Source organism: Haliotis asinina, chromosome 13 (assembly GCF_037392515.1).
Source record: "Haliotis asinina isolate JCU_RB_2024 chromosome 13, JCU_Hal_asi_v2, whole genome shotgun sequence".
NCBI classification, from domain to species: Eukaryota; Metazoa; Mollusca; class Gastropoda; order Lepetellida; family Haliotidae; genus Haliotis; species Haliotis asinina.
This window is the reverse complement of record NC_090292.1, coordinates 1,077,003-1,099,371: the sequence shown is the minus strand read 5'-3', so window position 1 is coordinate 1,099,371 and position 22,369 is coordinate 1,077,003. Positions and strand designations below refer to the sequence as shown.

The window sequence follows — 22,369 nt, the reverse complement described above, 5'->3', positions numbered from 1 at the left end:
AGACGTCCTGACGACGTTCACCTCCAACCCTCTCCTCTACCCGCCCTCGGTGTGTCAGGACGTCCTGACAACGTTCACCTCCAACCCTCTCCTCTACCCGCCCTTGGTGTGTCAGGACGTCCTGACGACGTTCACGCCAACCCTCTCCTCTACCCGCCCTTGGTGATGCCTAGACGTCCTGACGACGTTCACTTCCAACCCTCTCCTCTACCCGCCCTTGGTGTGTCAGGACGCCCTGACAACGTTCACTTCCAACCCTCTCCTCTACCCGCCCTTGGTGATGCCTAGACGCCCTGACGACGTTCACCTCCAACCCTCTCCTCTACCCGCCCTTGGTGATGCCTAGACGCCCTGACGACGTTCACCTCCAACCCTCTCCTCGTTGTGTTGGACAGATGTTGACGAAGGCGATGGTCACCAGGTGTGCAAGGTAGATGTCACAAGAGAAACAAACAGCGACAATGTCAGCGACTTGGCAACGTGCATCATTTCTTCAGTTTAATTAAAAGATGAAGCAAAGAATCCATTATACAAGACTTCCAAATACAAGTAATCTGTGTATTTATACCTGTTTTTAAAGAAAGGTTCTTGTGTGTACCACATGCACGCTCCACCAGTATGAAGAAACTGAGGACAGTCTTCGTTCTGTTTATCACGATTTAAGGTGGGAATTTTCATTACATGCCTTCTGTTTGCAAATACTGTGAATTAATTTAGTTAACACGAATGCCATATTCTGCCATTTTGTGATCGTTATGGTAACTTTCGAAGCAAATATACACCCAGTTATCTTACTGAACAGCCGTCAACACACATACTTATACAGCTATAGCAAATGTCAGACATGTGACAGACAGGTAGAGCAGACATGCCTGGATTAGAAAGAGCGCAGTGTTGCAATATTTAAAGGGGCACTGATGCGGAGCAATTTCCGTGGACTTGTGTAAACTTTTGTTATTGTTTTTCCTCCCGTGAATACCCGGATGATATCCCAGAATTCGTGACTGGTTTGTGATCTCTGCCGCGCAGTCCGTATGCGCACTTGATAGTTTAATTATAGACAGATCAACTGAGTTGAAGTCATTTTTACTTCATTACACATGTATTACGATAACAAATGAAACACTTTGAAGGTTAATCATCTGCCAGTGGCAGAAATGGTAAAAAACTATTAGGGCGGAAAAATAACGAAGCCAGTGTACGTCTCTATATTTTGTCTCATAACCCTAATTAGTTTATTGTCATATTTGTATGATTCTGAAAATTAATGAAAGAACACACGATCTGATTATACTCATAGTAAATTTCTAACATAATAGCAACATTTATACATTGTATAGATTGCCAATGTGGATCCTATTTCACACACATACGCGATCTAGTGTGTGTTTTCTGTCATATAGATTCTGCTGAATGCTACAACAAATAAATTAAAACAAAATGCAAATAGTGAATGTAAAACAGACTAATTTTATAGCAACGATGTCAGGCTACTACCTTGTTCAGGAATGTATCCATCAATATCCACGTAAAAGCAATCGTATTCCATTCATCTGCAGCTGGTCAATAATCCTTCTCTGTGTCGGGTGTCTTACAACTGTCTAATTTGCGAAAAAGTAACACATCGTTTCACGTCTTTCGTTGGTGAAAAGCTGATAGCCCTCTCATTGGTCACCCAAGATAGCACACCTGGCAACTAATTGTATGATGTCCGCTATTCTAAGTAATTTAGTTAACCAATAATGAGCAATCAATCAATCAACGCAAGGGTGGTTAATTCTTTGACGGGAGGATGTTGTTTTTACACTCGCACTTTACGACAGGGTGTAGTCATCTACACACACTGCGCATGCATTTTGACAAATCCGCTAGAAGATAAAAGTAATTAATCAATCAGTGTGTTATCGGTTAATCCTTTGATCGATGTTTGTTTTTGTAACTCAGCTGATAAGCCCTCTTGCATCACTTACATGCACATATTGCATAACGTACAATACATTTGACACTACAGACCTTAATATCTAATGGTGAGTATTTAATCCAGACAGGAGAAATGCCAAACGTGAACCTTTGTTGAGTGGTGTTACCACCAATTATACTTCTTATAAATTCATTAACTGACCATCAAGAGAATGATGACAAATAACATGAGTAGGTTTACATCATCAAACGCGATTTACAGCAAGGAAGATGTAATCTCTGTGTCGCATGCAGCCTGAAAACACTTAGGAGCCGAAACTGTTTTGAGGATACCAACGGAATTTCGTTACATAAGGAATACATACAGGCATTTGCTGTGTACTTGGGTAAATAGGTGTAATAAGGGTTTTTTGACGTAAGAAAATTTTCAGATTTCTCTACCAAAGGCAAAGTCATCGTTTTTGTTTTGTTTACGAATTCAAATGAATCAACTGTGTGTATTTATTATCATAAATAATAAACCATTGTAGCTACCATAGCTACCAAAATTTACGTATGATATTTCCTATCACAGCTGAACCAACACTCAAAAATACCTAAATATAAAGCTTTGCAATGTTTCGAACTGAAACAAATGGCTTGCTACGTGCCTGTAGACATCATATTTTCATGTAACATGATTAAATATAGAGGTTGAAAACACAGAAATAGGATCAAATTGGATCAGTCACTATATTATTTAAGCATCCGAAAAAAACTACACTGCTGGGATATTTTGTTACGACCAGACAGGGAATACCGTGGATATTTTTAAATAATGGCATATGAACGGCATCCGGCCTCTTGACTGTTTAGGTGAAGAAATTCTGCTAATATGGACAGGAGCCCAGTTCCTTTGTCCGTCACGGTCAAAGGAGCGGGCGCTGACCAATTTGCAGTTTGGTTTCGTAATTAGACCGTTGGCGAGAAACATTATTCGCTCCGCATCAGTGCCCCTTTAAGCGCTTAGATGTATGAAATAATAATATTTTGTGTGAGTGAGTGCTCATGTTTCGGTATCACGTGACGTCAGTTGTTGGTGTTCTCGAAGTTCTCTAGGTTATCTAAAGTTTACGCCGTGATCTTCACATGATTGTCCTTAGGCCTACACTGGAAATTTGTAAGGTGCCAGCTGGCGGCTTGTTGAAGAAATCAAGTTGTCAAAGTGTGTCTTCTGAATGATTAATGATGGCAGCACTTTCATCACACCTGCAACAGATACTCAAGAACACGCCACAAACAACCATTTGTTTGTATGTTGGCTGGTCAGCCATATTCCATTTATATGGTGGTGGTGTGGAAGTAGTCGAGAGTGAACCAAGCAATCCAGTGATCAGCATGTTGGAATGGAATGCTTGGAAAATGGTTTGGTTTTTTTTGACAGTTATTTGATAATGGCTGATATTTCAGATTCAAAACACACATGTAATCATTCACACCACCTCGATCTAATATGGATATGAGTAACCACGCTGCACCAATCACACCACCTCGATCTAATATGGATATGAGCAATCACGATGTACCATTCACGCCACCTCGACCTAATATGGATATGAGTAACCACGATGTACCATTCACGCCACCTCGACCTAATATGTATATGAGTAATCACGATGTACCATTCACGCCACCTCGAGCTAATATGAATATGAGTAATCACGATGTACCATTCACGCCACCTCGAGGTAATATAGATATGAGTAATCACGATGTACCATTCACACCACGTCGACCTGATACGGATATGAGTAATCACGATGTACCATTGACACCACCTCTACATAATATGGATATGAGTAATCACGATGTACCATTCGCACCACCTCGAGGTAATATGGATATGAGTAACCACGCTGTACCATTCACGTCACCTCGAGGTAATATGGATATGAGTAATCACGATGTACCATTCACACCACCTCTACCTAATATGGATATGAGTAACCACGCTGTACCATTCACGCCACCTCGATCTAATATGGATATCAATAATCACGATATACCATTCACGCCACCTCGATCTAATATGGACATGAGTAATCACGATGTACCATTCACACCACCTCGAGGTAATATAAATATGAGTAATCACGATGTACCATTCACGTCACCTCGATCTAATTTGGATATGAGTAATCACGATGTACCATTCACGCCAACTCTACCTAATATGGACATGAGTAACCACGTTGTACCATTCACACCACCTCGATCTAATATGAATATGAGTAACCACGATGTACCATTCACACCACCTCTACCTAATATGGATATGAGTAATCACGCTGTACCATTCAAGCCACATCGAGGAAATATGGATATGAGTAATCACGATGCACCATTCACACCACCTCGATCTAATATGGATATGAGTAATCACGATGTACCATTCACACCACCTCGATCTAACATAAAAATGAGTAACCACGATGTACCATTCACACTACCTCGATCTAAAATGGATATGAGTAGTCACGCTGTACCATTCACGCCACCTCGAGGTAATATGGATATGAGTAATCACGATGTACCATTCACACCACCTCTACCTAATATGGATATGAGTAATCACGATGTACCATTCACGCCACCTCTACCTAAAATGGATATGAGTAATCACGATGTACCATCCACGCCACCTCGAGGTAATATGGAAAGGAGTAATCACGATGTACCATTGACACCACCTCGACCTAATATGGATATGAGTAATCACGATGTACCATTCCCACCACCTCCACCTAATATGCATATGAGTAATCACGATGTACCATTCACACCACCTCGAGGTAATATGGATATGGGTAATCACGATGTACAATTCACATCACCTCGATCTAATATGCATATCAGTAACCACGCTGCACCATTCACACCACCTCGAGGTAATATGGATATGAGTAATCACGATGTACCATTCACATCACCTCGATCTAATATGGACATCAGTAACCACGATGTACCATTCACACCACTTCTACCAAATATGGATATGAGTAATCACGATGTACCATTCACACAACCACGACTTAGTATAGATATGAGTAATCACGATGTACCATTCACACCACCTCGACCTAATATGGACATGAGTAATCACCATGTACCATTCACGCCACCTCGACCTAACATGAAAATGAGTAACCACGATGTACCATTCTCTCCACCTCTATCTAATATGGATATGAGAAATCACGATGTACCATTCACACCACCTCGATCTAATATGGATATCAGTAACCACGCTGCACCATTCACACCACCTCGACTTAACATGGATATGAGTAATCACGATGTACCATTCACACCACCTCGATCCAACATGGATATGAGTAATCACGATGTACCATTCACACCACCTCGATCCAACATGAAAATGAGCAACCACGATGTACCATTGACACCACCTCGATCTAATATGCATATGAGTAATCACGATGTACCATTCACACCACCTCGAGGTAATATGGATATGGGTAATCACGATGTACAATTCACATCACCTCGATCTAATATGGATATCAGTAACCACGCTGCACCATTCACACCACCTCGACTTAATATGGATATGAGTAATCACGATGTACCATTCACACCACCTCGATCTAATATGGATGTGAGTAATCACGATGTACCATTCACACCACCTCGATCAAACATGAAAATGAGCAACCACGATGTACCATTCACACCACCTCGATCTAATATGGATATGAGTAATCACGATGTACCATTCACACCACCTCGACTTAATATGGATATCAGTAATCACGATGTACCATTCACACCACCTCGACCTACTATCAATATGACTAATCACGATGTACCATTGACGCCACCTCGACCTAATATGGATATGAGTAATCACGATGTACCATTCACGCCAATTCGATCTAATATAAACATAAGTAATCACGATGTACCACTCACACCACCTCGATCTAATATGGATATGAGTAATCATGCTGTACCATTCACATCACCTCGATCTAATATGGATGTGAGTAACCACGATGTACCATTCACATCACCTCGATCTAATATCGATTTCAGTAATCACGATGTACCACTCACGCCACCTCGACCTAATATGGATATCAGTAATCACGATGTACCATTCACACCACCTCGATCTAATATGGATATGAGTAATCACGATGTACCATTCACACCACCTCGATCTAATATGTATATGAGTAACCACGATGTACCATTCACGCCACCTCGATCTAATATGGATATGAGTAATCACGATGTACCATTCACACCACCTCGACTTAATATGGATATCAGTAATCACGATGTACCATTCACACCACCTCGACCTACTATCAATATGACTAATCACGATGTACCATTGACGCCACCTCGACCTAATATGGATATGAGTAATCACGATGTACCATTCACGCCAATTCGATCTAATATAAACATAAGTAATCACGATGTACCATTCACACCACCTCGATCTAATATGGATATGAGTAATCATGCTGTACCATTCACATCAACTCGATCTAATATGGATGTGAGTAACCACGATGTACCATTCACATCACCTCGATCTAATATCGATTTCAGTAATCACGATGTACCATTCACGCCACCTCGACCTAATATGGATATCAGTAATCACGATGTACCATTCACACCACCTCGATCTAATATGGATATGAGTAATCACGATGTACCATTCACACCACCTCGATCTAATATGTATATGAGTAACCACGATGTACCATTCACGCCACCTCGATCTAATATGGGTATGAGTAACCACGATGTACCATTCACACCACCTCGAGGTAGTATGGATATGAGTAACCACGATGTACCATTCACGCCACCTCGATCTAATATGGATATGAGTAACCACGATGTACCATTCACGCCACCTCGATCTAATATGGATATGAGTAACCACGATGTACCATTCACGCCACATTGATCTAATATGGATATGAGTAACCACGATGTACCATTCACGCCACCTCGAGGAAATATGGATATGACTAACCACGATGTACCATTCACGCCACCTCGAGGTAATATGGATATGAGTAATCACGATGTACCATTCACATCACCTCGATCTAATTTGGATATGAGTAACCACGATGTACCATTCACACCACCTCTACCTAGGATGGACATGAGTAATCACGATGTACCATTCACGCCACCTCGATCTAATATGGATATGAGTAACCACGATGTACCATTCACACCACCTCGACCTAATATGGATATGAGTAATCACGATGTACCATTCACGCCACCTCGAGGTAATATGAATATGAATAATCACGATGTACCATTCACACCACCTCGATCTAATATGGATATGAGTAATCACGATGTACCATTCACACCACCTCGACTTAATATGGACATCAGTAACCACGATGTACCATTCACACCACCTCGAGGTAATATGGATATGAGTAAAAGCGATGTACCATTCACACCACCTCGACCTAATATGGATATGAGTAATCACGATGTACCATTCACACCACCTCGATCTAATGTGTATATGAGTAACCACGATGTACCATTCAGGTCACCTCGACCTAATATGGATGTGAGTAATCACGATGTACCATTCACGCCACCTTGACCTAATATGGATGTGAGTAATCACGATGTACCATTCACGCCACCTCGACCTAATATGGATGTCAGTAATCACGATGTACCATTGACACCACCTCGATCTAATATGGATATGAGTAATCACGATGTACCATTCACACCACCTCGATCTAATATGGATATGAGTAACCACGATGTACCATTCACGCCACCTCGATGAAATATGGGTATGAGTAACCACGATGTACCATTCACACCACCTCGAGGTAGTATGGATATAAGTAACCACGATGCACCATTCACGCCACCTCGAGGTAATATGGATGTGAGTAACCACGATGTACCATTCGCGCCACCTCGAGCTAATATGAATATGAGTAATCACGATGTTCCATTCACGCCACCTCGAGGTAATATGGATATGAGTAACCACGATGTACCATTCACACCACGTCGACCTGATACGGACATGATTAATCACGATGTACCATTCACGCCACCTCGATCTAATATGGATATGAGTAATCACGATGTACCATTCACGCCACCTCGATCTAATATGGATTTGAGTAACCACGATGTACCATTCACACCACGTCGACCTGATACGGATATGATTAATCACGATGTACCATTCACGCCACCTCGATCTAATATGGATATGAGTAATCACGATGTACCATTCACGCCACCTTGACCTAACATGGATATGAGTAACCACGATGTACCATTCACACCACCTCGATCTAATATGGATATGAGTAACCACGATGTACCATTCGCGCCACCTCGAGGTAGTAGTGATATGAGTAACCACGATGTACCATTCACGCCACCTTGATCTAATATGGATATGAGTAACCACGATGTACCATTCACGCCACCTCGAGGTAATATGGATATGAATAACCACGATGTACCATTCACGCCACCTCGATCTAATATGGATATGAGTAATCACGATGTACCATTCACATCACCTCGATCTAATTTGGATATGAGTAACCACGATGTACCATTCACACCACGTCGACCTGATGCGGGTATGAGTAATCACGATGTACCATTCACGCCACCTCGATCTAATATGGATATGAATAATCACGATGTACCATTCACACCACCACGACCTAATATGGATATGAGTAATCACGATGTACCATTCACACCACCTCGACTTAATATGGATATCAGTAATCACGATGTACCATTCACACCACCTCGAGGTAATATGGATATGAGTAACCACGATGTACCATTCACGCCACCTCGACCTAGTATGGATATGAGTAATCACGATGTACCATTGACACCACCTCGATCTAATATGGATATGAGTATTCACGATGTACCATTCACACCACCTCGATCTAATATGGATATGAGTGACCACGATGTACCATTCACGCCACCTCGATCTAATATGGATATGAGTAACCACGATGTACCATTCACACCACCTCGAGGTAGTATGGATATGAGTAACCACGATGTACCATTCACACCACCTCGAGGTAATATGGATGTGAGTAACCACGATGTACCATTCACGCCACCTCGAGGTAATATGGATATGAATAACCACGATGTACCATTCACGCCACCTTGATCTAATATGGATATGAGTAACCACGATGTACCATTCACGCCACCTCGAGGTAATATGGATATGAATAACCACGATGTACCATTCACGCCACCTCGAGCTAATATGAATATGAGTAATCACGATGTACCATTCACGCCACCTCGAGGTAATATGGATATGAGTAACCACGATGTACCATTCACACCACGTCGACCTGATACGGATATGATCAATCACGATGTACCATTCACGCCACCTCGATCTAATATGGATATGAGTAATCACGATGTACCATTCACACCACCTCTACCTAATATGGATTTGAGTAATCACGATGTACCATTCACGCCACCTCGACCTAGTATGGATATGAGTAATCACGATGTACCATTCACGCCACCTCGGGGTAGTGTGGATATGAGTAACCACGATGTACCATTCACGCCACCTCGAGGAAATATGGATATGACTAACCACGATGTACCATTCACGCCACCTCGAGGTAATATGGATATGAGTAATCACGATGTACCATTCACATCACCTCGATCTAATTTGGATATGAGTAACCACGATGTACCATTCACACCACCTCCACCTAGGATGGACATGAGTAATCACGATGTACCATTCACGCCACCTCGATCTAATATGGATATGAGTAACCAGGATGTACCATTCACACCACCTCGACCTAATATGGATATGAGTAATCACGATGTACCATTCACGCCACCTCGAGGTAATATGAATATGAATAATCACGATGTACCATTCACACCACCTCGATCTAATATGGATATGAGTAATCACGATGTACCATTCACACCACCTCGACTTAATATGGACATCAGTAACCACGATGTACCATTCACACCACCTCGAGGTAATATGGATATGAGTAAAAGCGATGTACCATTCACACCACCTCGACCTAATATGGATATGAGTAATCACGATGTACCATTCACACAACCTCGATCTAATGTGTATATGAGTAACCACGATGTACCATTCACGTCACCTCGACCTAATATGGATGTGAGTAATCACGATGTACCATTCACGCCACCTTGACCTAATATGGATGTGAGTAATCACGATGTACCATTCACGCCACCTCGACCTAATGTGGATGTCAGTAATCACGATGTACCATTGACACCACCTCGATCTAATATGGATATGAGTAATCACGATGTACCATTCACACCACCTCGATCTAATATGGATATGAGTAACCACGATGTACCATTCACGCCACCTTGATGTAATATGGATATGAGTAACCACGATGTACCATTCACACCACCTCGAGGTAGTATGGATATAAGTAACCACGATGCACCATTCACGCCACCTCGAGGTAATATGGATGTGAGTAACCACGATGTACCATTCGCGCCACCTCGAGCTAATATGAATATGAGTAATCACGATGTTCCATTCACGCCACCTCGAGGTAATATGGATATGAGTAACCACGATGTACCATTCACACCACGTCGACCTGATACGGACATGATTAATCACGATGTACCATTCACGCCACCTCGATCTAATATGGATATGAGTAATCACGATGTACCATTCACGCCACCTCGATCCAATATGGATATGAGTAGCCACGATGTACCATTCACACCACGTCGACCTGATACGGATATGATTAATCACGATGTACCATTCACGCCACCTCGATCTAATATGGATATGAGTAATCACGATGTACCATTCACGCCACCTTGACCTAATATGGATATGAGTAACCACGATGTACCATTCACACCACCTCGATCTAATATGGATATGAGTAACCACGATGTACCATTCATACCACCTCGATCTAATATGGATATGAGTAACCACGATGTACCATTCACGCCACCTCGAGGTAATATGGATATGAGTATCCACGATGTACCATTCGCGCCACCTCGAGGTAGTAGTGATATGAGTAACCACGATGTACCATTCACGCCACCTTGATCTAATATGGATATGAGTAACCACGATGTACCATTCACGCCACCTCGAGGTAATATGGATATGAATAACCACGATGTACCATTCACGCCACCTCGATCTAATATGGATATGAGTAATCACGATGTACCATTCACATCACCTCGATCTAATTTGGATATGAGTAACCACGATGTACCATTCACACCACGTCGACCTGATGCGGGTATGAGTAATCATGATGTACCATTCACGCCACCTCGATCTAATATGGATATGAATAATCACGATGTACCATTCACACCACCACGACCTAATATGGATATGAGTAATCACGATGTACCATTCACACCACCTCGACTTAATATGGATATCAGTAATCACGATGTACCATTCACACCACCTCGAGGTAATATGGATATGAGTAACCACGATGTACCATTCACACCACCTCGATCTAATATGGATATGAGTAATCACGATGTACCATTCACACCACCTCGAGGTAATATGGATATGACTATTCACGATGTACCATTCACACCACCTCGACCTATTATGAATATGAGTAATCACGATGTACCATTCACGCCACCTCGACCTAGTATGGATATGAGTAATCACGATGTACCATTGACACCACCTCGATCTAATATGGATATGAGTATTCACGATGTACCATTCACACCACCTCGATCTAATATGGATAGGAGTGACCACGATGTACCATTCACGCCACCTCGATCTAATATGGATATGAGTAACCACGATGTACCATTCACACCACCTCGAGGTAGTATGGATATGAATAACCACGATGTACCATTCACGCCACCTCGATCTAATATGGATATGAGTAATCACGATGTACCATTCACATCACCTCGATCTAATTTGGATATGAGTAACCACGATGTACCATTCACACCACGTCGACCTGATGCGGGTATGAGTAATCACGATGTACCATTCACGCCACCTCGATCTAATATGGATATGAATAATCACGATGTACCATTCACACCACCACGACCTAATATGGATATGAGTAATCACGATGTACCATTCACACCACCTCGACTTAATATGGATATCAGTAATCACGATGTACCATTCACACCACCTCGAGGTAATATGGATATGAGTAACCACGATGTACCATTCACGCCACCTCGACCTAGTATGGATATGAGTAATCACGATGTACCATTGACACCACCTCGATCTAATATGGATATGAGTATTCACGATGTACCATTCACACCACCTCGATCTAATATGGATATGAGTGACCACGATGTACCATTCACGCCACCTCGATCTAATATGGATATGAGTAACCACGATGTACCATTCACACCACCTCGAGGTAGTATGGATATGAGTAACCACGATGTACCATTCACACCACCTCGAGGTAATATGGATGTGAGTAACCACGATGTACCATTCACGCCACCTCGAGGTAATATGGATATGAATAACCACGATGTACCATTCACGCCACCTTGATCTAATATGGATATGAGTAACCACGATGTACCATTCACGCCACCTCGAGGTAATATGGATATGAATAACCACGATGTACCATTCACGCCACCTCGAGCTAATATGAATATGAGTAATCACGATGTACCATTCACGCCACCTCGAGGTAATATGGATATGAGTAACCACGATGTACCATTCACACCACGTCGACCTGATACGGATATGATCAATCACGATGTACCATTCACGCCACCTCGATCTAATATGGATATGAGTAATCACGATGTACCATTCACACCACCTCTACCTAATATGGATTTGAGTAATCACGATGTACCATTCACGCCACCTCGACCTAGTATGGATATGAGTAATCACGATGTACCATTCACGCCACCTCGGGGTAGTGTGGATATGAGTAACCACGATGTACCATTCACGCCACCTCGAGGAAATATGGATATGACTAACCACGATGTACCATTCACGCCACCTCGAGGTAATATGGATATGAGTAATCACGATGTACCATTCACATCACCTCGATCTAATTTGGATATGAGTAACCACGATGTACCATTCACACCACCTCCACCTAGGATGGACATGAGTAATCACGATGTACCATTCACGCCACCTCGATCTAATATGGATATGAGTAACCAGGATGTACCATTCACACCACCTCGACCTAATATGGATATGAGTAATCACGATGTACCATTCACGCCACCTCGAGGTAATATGAATATGAATAATCACGATGTACCATTCACACCACCTCGATCTAATATGGATATGAGTAATCACGATGTACCATTCACACCACCTCGACTTAATATGGACATCAGTAACCACGATGTACCATTCACACCACCTCGAGGTAATATGGATATGAGTAAAAGCGATGTACCATTCACACCACCTCGACCTAATATGGATATGAGTAATCACGATGTACCATTCACACAACCTCGATCTAATGTGTATATGAGTAACCACGATGTACCATTCACGTCACCTCGACCTAATATGGATGTGAGTAATCACGATGTACCATTCACGCCACCTTGACCTAATATGGATGTGAGTAATCACGATGTACCATTCACGCCACCTCGACCTAATGTGGATGTCAGTAATCACGATGTACCATTGACACCACCTCGATCTAATATGGATATGAGTAATCACGATGTACCATTCACACCACCTCGATCTAATATGGATATGAGTAACCACGATGTACCATTCACGCCACCTTGATGTAATATGGATATGAGTAACCACGATGTACCATTCACACCACCTCGAGGTAGTATGGATATAAGTAACCACGATGCACCATTCACGCCACCTCGAGGTAATATGGATGTGAGTAACCACGATGTACCATTCGCGCCACCTCGAGCTAATATGAATATGAGTAATCACGATGTTCCATTCACGCCACCTCGAGGTAATATGGATATGAGTAACCACGATGTACCATTCACACCACGTCGACCTGATACGGACATGATTAATCACGATGTACCATTCACGCCACCTCGATCTAATATGGATATGAGTAATCACGATGTACCATTCACGCCACCTCGATCCAATATGGATATGAGTAACCACGATGTACCATTCACACCACGTCGACCTGATACGGATATGATTAATCACGATGTACCATTCACGCCACCTCGATCTAATATGGATATGAGTAATCACGATGTACCATTCACGCCACCTTGACCTAATATGGATATGAGTAACCACGATGTACCATTCACACCACCTCGATCTAATATGGATATGAGTAACCACGATGTACCATTCATACCACCTCGATCTAATATGGATATGAGTAACCACGATGTACCATTCACGCCACCTCGAGGTAATATGGATATGAGTATCCACGATGTACCATTCGCGCCACCTCGAGGTAGTAGTGATATGAGTAACCACGATGTACCATTCACGCCACCTTGATCTAATATGGATATGAGTAACCACGATGTACCATTCACGCCACCTCGAGGTAATATGGATATGAATAACCACGATGTACCATTCACGCCACCTCGATCTAATATGGATATGAGTAATCACGATGTACCATTCACATCACCTCGATCTAATTTGGATATGAGTAACCACGATGTACCATTCACACCACGTCGACCTGATGCGGGTATGAGTAATCATGATGTACCATTCACGCCACCTCGATCTAATATGGATATGAATAATCACGATGTACCATTCACACCACCACGACCTAATATGGATATGAGTAATCACGATGTACCATTCACACCACCTCGACTTAATATGGATATCAGTAATCACGATGTACCATTCACACCACCTCGAGGTAATATGGATATGAGTAACCACGATGTACCATTCACACCACCTCGATCTAATATGGATATGAGTAATCACGATGTACCATTCACACCACCTCGAGGTAATATGGATATGACTATTCACGATGTACCATTCACACCACCTCGACCTATTATGAATATGAGTAATCACGATGTACCATTCACGCCACCTCGACCTAGTATGGATATGAGTAATCACGATGTACCATTGACACCACCTCGATCTAATATGGATATGAGTATTCACGATGTACCATTCACACCACCTCGATCTAATATGGATAGGAGTGACCACGATGTACCATTCACGCCACCTCGATCTAATATGGATATGAGTAACCACGATGTACCATTCACACCACCTCGAGGTAGTATGGATATGAGTAACCACGATGTACCATTCACACCACCTCGAGGTAATATGGATGTGAGTAACCACGATGTACCATTCACGCCACCTCGAGGTAATATGGATATGAATAACCACGATGTACCATTCACGCCACCTTGATCTAATATGGATATGAGTAACCACGATGTACCATTCACGCCACCTCGAGGTAATATGGATATGAATAACCACGATGTACCATTCACGCCACCTCGAGCTAATATGAATATGAGTAATCACGATGTACCATTCACGCCACCTCGAGGTAATATGGATATGAGTAACCACGATGTACCATTCACACCACGTCGACCTGATACGGATATGATCAATCACGATGTACCATTCACGCCACCTCGATCTAATATGGATATGAGTAATCACGATGTACCATTCACACCACCTCTACCTAATATGGATTTGAGTAATCACGATGTACCATTCACGCCACCTCGACCTAGTATGGATATGAGTAATCACGATGTACCATTCACGCCACCTCGAGGTAGTGTGGATATGAGTAACCACGATGTATCATTCACACCACCTCGACCTAATATGGATATGAGTAATCACGATGTACCATTCACGCCACCTTGACCTAATATGGATATGAGTAACCACGATGTACCATTCACACCACCTCGACGTAATATGGCATATGAGTAATCACGATGCTGCTGTGAAAGCTGCTATTCTAATATTTATTTTGCTATCAGATTTATCTGTTTCAAAAACACAGTCACAAACCCTGCCAGTCCCTTGCCATGGACACCAGGATGCATGATGATCAGGCGTCTACCTTTGCCTGATGGTAACACTGACGCCTTGGAACAATCTCAAGGAAATCACATCTGATCGGTTGCGTGACTTTTATCACAGCAGGTCTCATCAGGGCATATAATTTAAAACCCCAAATTGTGGCATTCTTCAACTGTTCTGACATAAGCTGGACTGTACTTTCTTGCAAACACAGCTCTATCATCTTCCCTTTTGTTGTACCCGAAGCACATTTCTACCAGAGCTACATTAAGTGTTGTTTTCGAGACATTTATTGTATCTTTGATCTCATCTTTCATTTTAGTAAAAGTCGGTGGGATTTTTGTTCGTACAGTTTATAAACTGCACGGCGTATTGCCTCTTTTTCAAAGCTATCGAGTTTGTGCTTTCTACCTTGCAGATATAGCAAGTCATCTGTTGCCAGTTCACTGCTCATACAGGAAGTGAAACTTTCATGGGTGAGCAAGATTACATATGAGAGTTGAATTGGATTAAGACGTCTGTACGTAATTATTTTAAATATAACTACTAAAAGAGTTCCATCTTTTTAAGGAAAACAACAAACATTTTACAATCATTCACGTTATTAAATTGGTGAAGGCTTATGAATAGAATAGTATATATTTCAAACCAGACTTTGTACTTAGAATATTTACGAATCTTGGTAAAAAAAAAGTCAAATTTCCTCCTGTGAAATCACCCCTCAAGCGCATTTTTTTCATATGAGCTTCAATGCCCAGCCAGGTAGAGTCGTGTGTGTGATAAATGCGCTTTTAAAGCCTGAAAGACATTTTTCAAACATTCCCGGCATTGTCTTTGTTTAAGAACAGGCACTACACACTCGTTTCGCAATCGACGCGATTTGAAACTTTAAGGGTAATATGTATCGTTTGTTGAATTTGATGAATCGACAGGCTGACCCGTGTGAGTACCCGGATCCTCCCGGCTTTATCTTGGCATTTACTGATTACCAAATGTCACAGTTTAACATCCATTCCATACAGGATGTTACGCGAGTCAACACCAACCGTCTGCTGTAAATTATGGTTTCCAGTTGAGAGAGCACATCTGTGGACATATGAAAAACACTTCGAATCCATGAATTTCAGTATGGAAAAGGAAAGGATTCGAGACTACTCTCCTTAGTCTTATGTCAAAAAGTTAACAGTATTTCTGGCTTTTGTCGCCGTATGTCTGCATAAACGTAAAACGACAGAATATAAGCTAAAAATTGCACTGTTCACATTTAGTGGGTGAGTGAGTCACTTTAGGTTTACGTGGCACTCAGCAACATTCCACCTACATGGCGGCGGTCTGCAAATAATCTGGACCGGACAATCCGGTTATCAACAGCATGAGCATCGAGCTGCGCAAATGGGAAACGATGACGTGTCAACCAAGTCAGCGAGCCTCACCACCCGATCCCGTTAGTCGCCTTTATGACAAGCATAGTCGCCTTTTATGGCAAGCCTGGGTTGCGAAAGCCCTATTCTATCCCTGACCTTCTCGTGTCGTTTCACATCTAGCGGTAATATAACAGAGCAGAGTCACGGCAGCTGCAAAAAAAACAAACAAAAAAAAACAAACAAAATCATTCTGCGTTTAGTCTAACATGATATTTCTTCTCAATAGTATCATTTCGTAGACAATACAAAGATTTAACCAGGTCCCAGTGATCGGTGCAATTGCTTCAACTGACCCACACTAAGATATTTCCAGCAGATACCAATGGTGAGACGTCCAAGCCTACGAGCCGCTTTGTAGAAACTGTTGACGTTAGAGATCCAGTTTCAATTCTCCTGGAATTGAAACCCCCCAAAATACACTCAGTTCTACACGTTGGAGCATAACGATATTTTAAAAAACTGCCAGGAAACAATCCTTAGTGTATGGTGAAACCTGCTACTGCTATCTAAAGACCCACTTATGTCAATAATAAGTCAACAAATAAATTAAATAATTGAAGCTAGTTGTCTATCAATGTCATAAAAAGCCTGAAAAGGTTATTAACATTCTCTGATTAGACCACGCAGTGTTTACCGAACACAACTACTTCCACTTGCAAAATTTACAGTCCAGCATAAATTGTAAGCAGCACTCCTCAGAAATCATAACTGCCTTTGATTCAGAATAACTAGGTGAATGTGGAAAATTCATTTCGTGTCCTTCTAACTGAAAAACTGAACGAACTGTGCAGGTGAATCAGTAGATCGACGCTCATGCTGGTGATCACAAGATAGTCTGACCCGTTGGTCCGTCGGTTCCACATGACTGTACAAAAATTCGTTTTCTTGCATGTATCAAGATGGTTTGGTTTGAGTGGCATTCTAGTTGCACATCCGTAACAAGTGTCGTGTATTAAGAACATGGAGTCAAAAAATACATTACGATGATGGACTGAATTCAAACGTATGTTTATAGACAGAGCGACAACGGTAATTGTAACAAAGCACAACGACAAACGTAAACAACACGCAGATAATCAGAATGCTTCAGACTGCTTAAATCACGTCACTTGTGTACAAACAGAATCAAGGGAAAATCCCTCGCAAAATCCTCCTGATGTCTGTCAACCCCCTAGGCCTGTTTGTTTAACATCTGTCGTCAGTAGCGATGTATATTGTTGTACATATTATGTAGACTCTTTGAGATGAAGGTCGGTTGAACATGTGTAAACACAATCACACCACGCCGTGTACAATGTCAGTATGACACTGTCATATTTGGCCTGTCTTTCAGATACTATTTTTAGTATCCGCATTTATTCAATATCATATCCTACATCGATATAGGGTGTGTGTGTATTTTTATCATTGATAGTTTTGTTCGTTTCAACAGTATATACATAGACGTTGTATACCATGATTTTGACCTTTACACAAGTGTTAGAGAAAACTAAGTGGGCATAACTGCTGTACGGGCTTTAGTTTCTACGATGTGTAATATTAAGAATTGTTTTTTCAAGAAAAAAATGAGGTTAACAGAGCCGTAATTTACCCTTATAAGTAAACCTGACAATATTGACTGAAGCAAATTATTTCTAGGTTTTGTGAAATATGTATGTCATATATTTGAAAGGAACATTGTCTTCTTTATAGACTATGTTTATGTCTGTGTTACAGACAAAACAACGATGTATGACGATTCGTCGGGTTCGCGTCTGTTAAAAGCGTTTTACCATTTACTTTCGTGTTTACTGATTATATAAAGGTATGTTTGAAAAACAATATGGTGACATAATATCACAGTGTAGCCAAATTTCTTCAAGGCTGTAAATAAATAAAAGTCACGAATGTCTTCGTTTGGACCAACCTTACAACATTATTCTGATCACTACATATACAAGGTGCTATTTTTGGTATTTTGTATTGTATACTTATGAAGAAAACTATCCATGCATTCACGAACAAAGAAAAACGTGTCCTAAAAATGCTATTCGTCTTGATTGATGATCAAGACACATCCTAACACATTGAGAATCCCTGACCATAATTTGTACTGAAGTAACTTCACATGTCACACACGTGCTCTGTCACTAAAACCCACTTTACTAAGAGCCACACCCGATCTTTACTGAAGATGACAGTATTCCTCAAAATTAAAGCTAACAACAAAAAGATAGGCTGTTTATTTCCGTGATGCGTACAACTATTTCGGGGCCTTACAAAAATATCTTTCCCCGCACGCTGTAATTTTAAATGTTTGGTGTCCTTTTTCATCGGGGAACAACCTCCCTTTAAAACCACCTAACACTTTAAAACGACAGTATTCCTCAAAATTAAATACCACACCATAAAAATAATCTGTTTATTTCAGTAATGTAAAACACACTGCACTTACAAACCTATAACAATAATATGAGACAAGTACGACCTCGGTCGCCATTTGGACACATCCGAGGGAGTGGGTGTGCAACAATATTGCAACGTCACGGTTAAGCATAGTGAAAGGGGGTGAATTTCAACAATACTCTGAAAATAAAAAACAATACAAATATGTTTGAATTCACGGGCCTTATTTGGTGAGGGATTCGAAAGGAAGATCGATACAGCATCACTCTATCTAAATATAAAAAGCGTTCACTTTTGACTACTAAAGGTTGACCTTGCCAGCAGGTACATTTAGTTGTAAATAGATGAGAAATATACGAATCACCACACCATTGTCGACTTTCTCCGAGGTTGAAAAGAAACATAAAACAAGACATGCCTTTAACTAAAATGGTGCGTGTCTTTTTCAGTAGTACATTGCATTTACTATGACTGTGTCTGTGTTATTTACTTAGATATTGATTGTATTAACATAAACATGCAAATTCACCAGAAGTATACTTATGGCGTCCAGATACTGGAGAATATTTTGTTTGCTCACACACATGGAAAAACAATATCGTCGCACAGACCTTGTATGTGTGTGGACGATAAAACGCAAGGAAAGTTTCTCAAAACTATCGATGTGCTTCGAATCTCTCTAAGCCTGTAACAGATTTACGACAGTCGTGGCGCGACAATAGCTTTGTAAAAGTGGACCCAGATCCGCACATGCTCAGTTCTCGCACAGCGTTCATTTGTAGACGTCTTGTCAGAAAAGACACACATTAACCATACAGGGGTTAATAGCATCAAAGCTATTCACCAGTCATTGATTTGAAGATTCCTGAGGAATTCAGGGACGTGTGTATAGTAGCTGAATGTAAATTCTGTAAACAGTATTCAGGCCCCCCTCAGTAATTGAAGGAATTACAGCAAATTTGAAGGAATTGCATCTCAAATGTAAACAAACGCAGCCCACTCTCGAAACAATTGCAGTCATATCGGTAATTTAGCGGTAATAACAGAAACGCATCGGCCCTATCGGAAGCAATGTCGGTAATACTTGAAACACACTCACGTGATTTGTCGGTCGAGCGGAAACTCACGCAGCTAAACATGGCGTCGTTGGAAGAAGCACCCGTCTCGGTGAGTTTTGTTCTTAGTTCCTACTATTACATTTTTATACTTATCCATCTTTGACCACCCTTGTTGAATGCGTTTAGGTATGAGGTGTTGTTGGGGCTATAGCTTATATTTTTAGGAAAAGACTGTCACTGCAGAAGAGTGTCACATGTCATGCCCCTGGAGGTTGTTTACATTGAACAGTAATCAGCTACCCATGTCCACTCGTGAAGATTCCTTTGTTGAGGGATATCGACCTCATGGTATTTGACAAGTACCGCTGGTGTTGTCTGGCATGAAGCCAGTCTCTCTCTCCTATATGGCTGACAACACGGCCGGGCACCTCAGTGTGTGACTGTGATGTCATCAGCAGTGTGACGTCACTGTCACTGTACAAATGGCGCCACGTCAGCTGGGTGAACCTCGGTTCAGTCTGAGGTCACAGAGTGCAGCGACATGTAAACAAACAGTTTGTTGTTGTCTGTTTCACAATTCGCGATATTCTTTGAACAAAATTAATAAAATTAACCCAGAATTATGTTAAGATGGGCGACGTTTACGTACAATCACTCACCTTGACAATTGTCTTACCTGATCCTGTGAGATTTCAAACACAAAACATAACAAAATGTCTGAAAATACATTCAGCAAAGTTTATTTACATTCAGAAAGAAAAAAGGAAATCACTTGAACTGCGACACACGACTACGTGAACGGCACACGCCACGTCGGTGTCAGTAACGACATGTACTCCGTCTCTGTCCACACCAACACCGACGTCAGGATGCACCGCGTGACACCAGGAGATCCAACACTCGCTGATGTCTATTGCCTCTCGCTATGTCGGCCGCTGTCCGCCCGTAGTTGTCCCTGGCGTTGACGTCAACAACGTCCAGGTCCAGGATCAGCTTCACCGTCTCCACGTCTCCACCAACACAGGCCAAGTGGAGGATGTTGTCACCCCACCTGTCCACCAGTGACACATCAGCCCCTCTACCCACCAGGAACTCCACCACATCCCTGTGTCCCTCCCGTGCTGCCGCCATCACCGGTGTCCTGCTGTACCATCCTCCTCTATAGTTGATGTCAACGTGACCCGCTGACAGGATCCGCTTCACTCTCTCCAGGTCACCGTCCTTGCTGGCGTAGTAGAGGCGGCGGCCTGCTGCTGGTGATGGAGTCGCTGTAACACAAAGTAAACAATGCACACCAGACATATTTGTCTCACATCTACAATGTCGTCATCATGTTGATACGTGACTCGGACATTGCT

The 22,369-nt window shown here is 41.8% G+C and overlaps 1 protein-coding gene across 1 annotated transcript in view; it reads right to left on the bottom strand.

The window, feature by feature from the left end:
- Positions 1 to 22,369, bottom strand: part of LOC137260313 (ankyrin repeat and protein kinase domain-containing protein 1-like) — a 136,814-nt gene that overhangs the window by 93,800 nt on the left and 20,645 nt on the right. Inside the window, exon 4 of the mRNA XM_067797993.1 lies at positions 21,880 to 22,279. Coding sequence (XP_067654094.1) covers positions 21,880 to 22,279 — 400 coding nt within the window. The remainder of the gene's footprint in view (positions 1 to 21,879; positions 22,280 to 22,369) is intronic.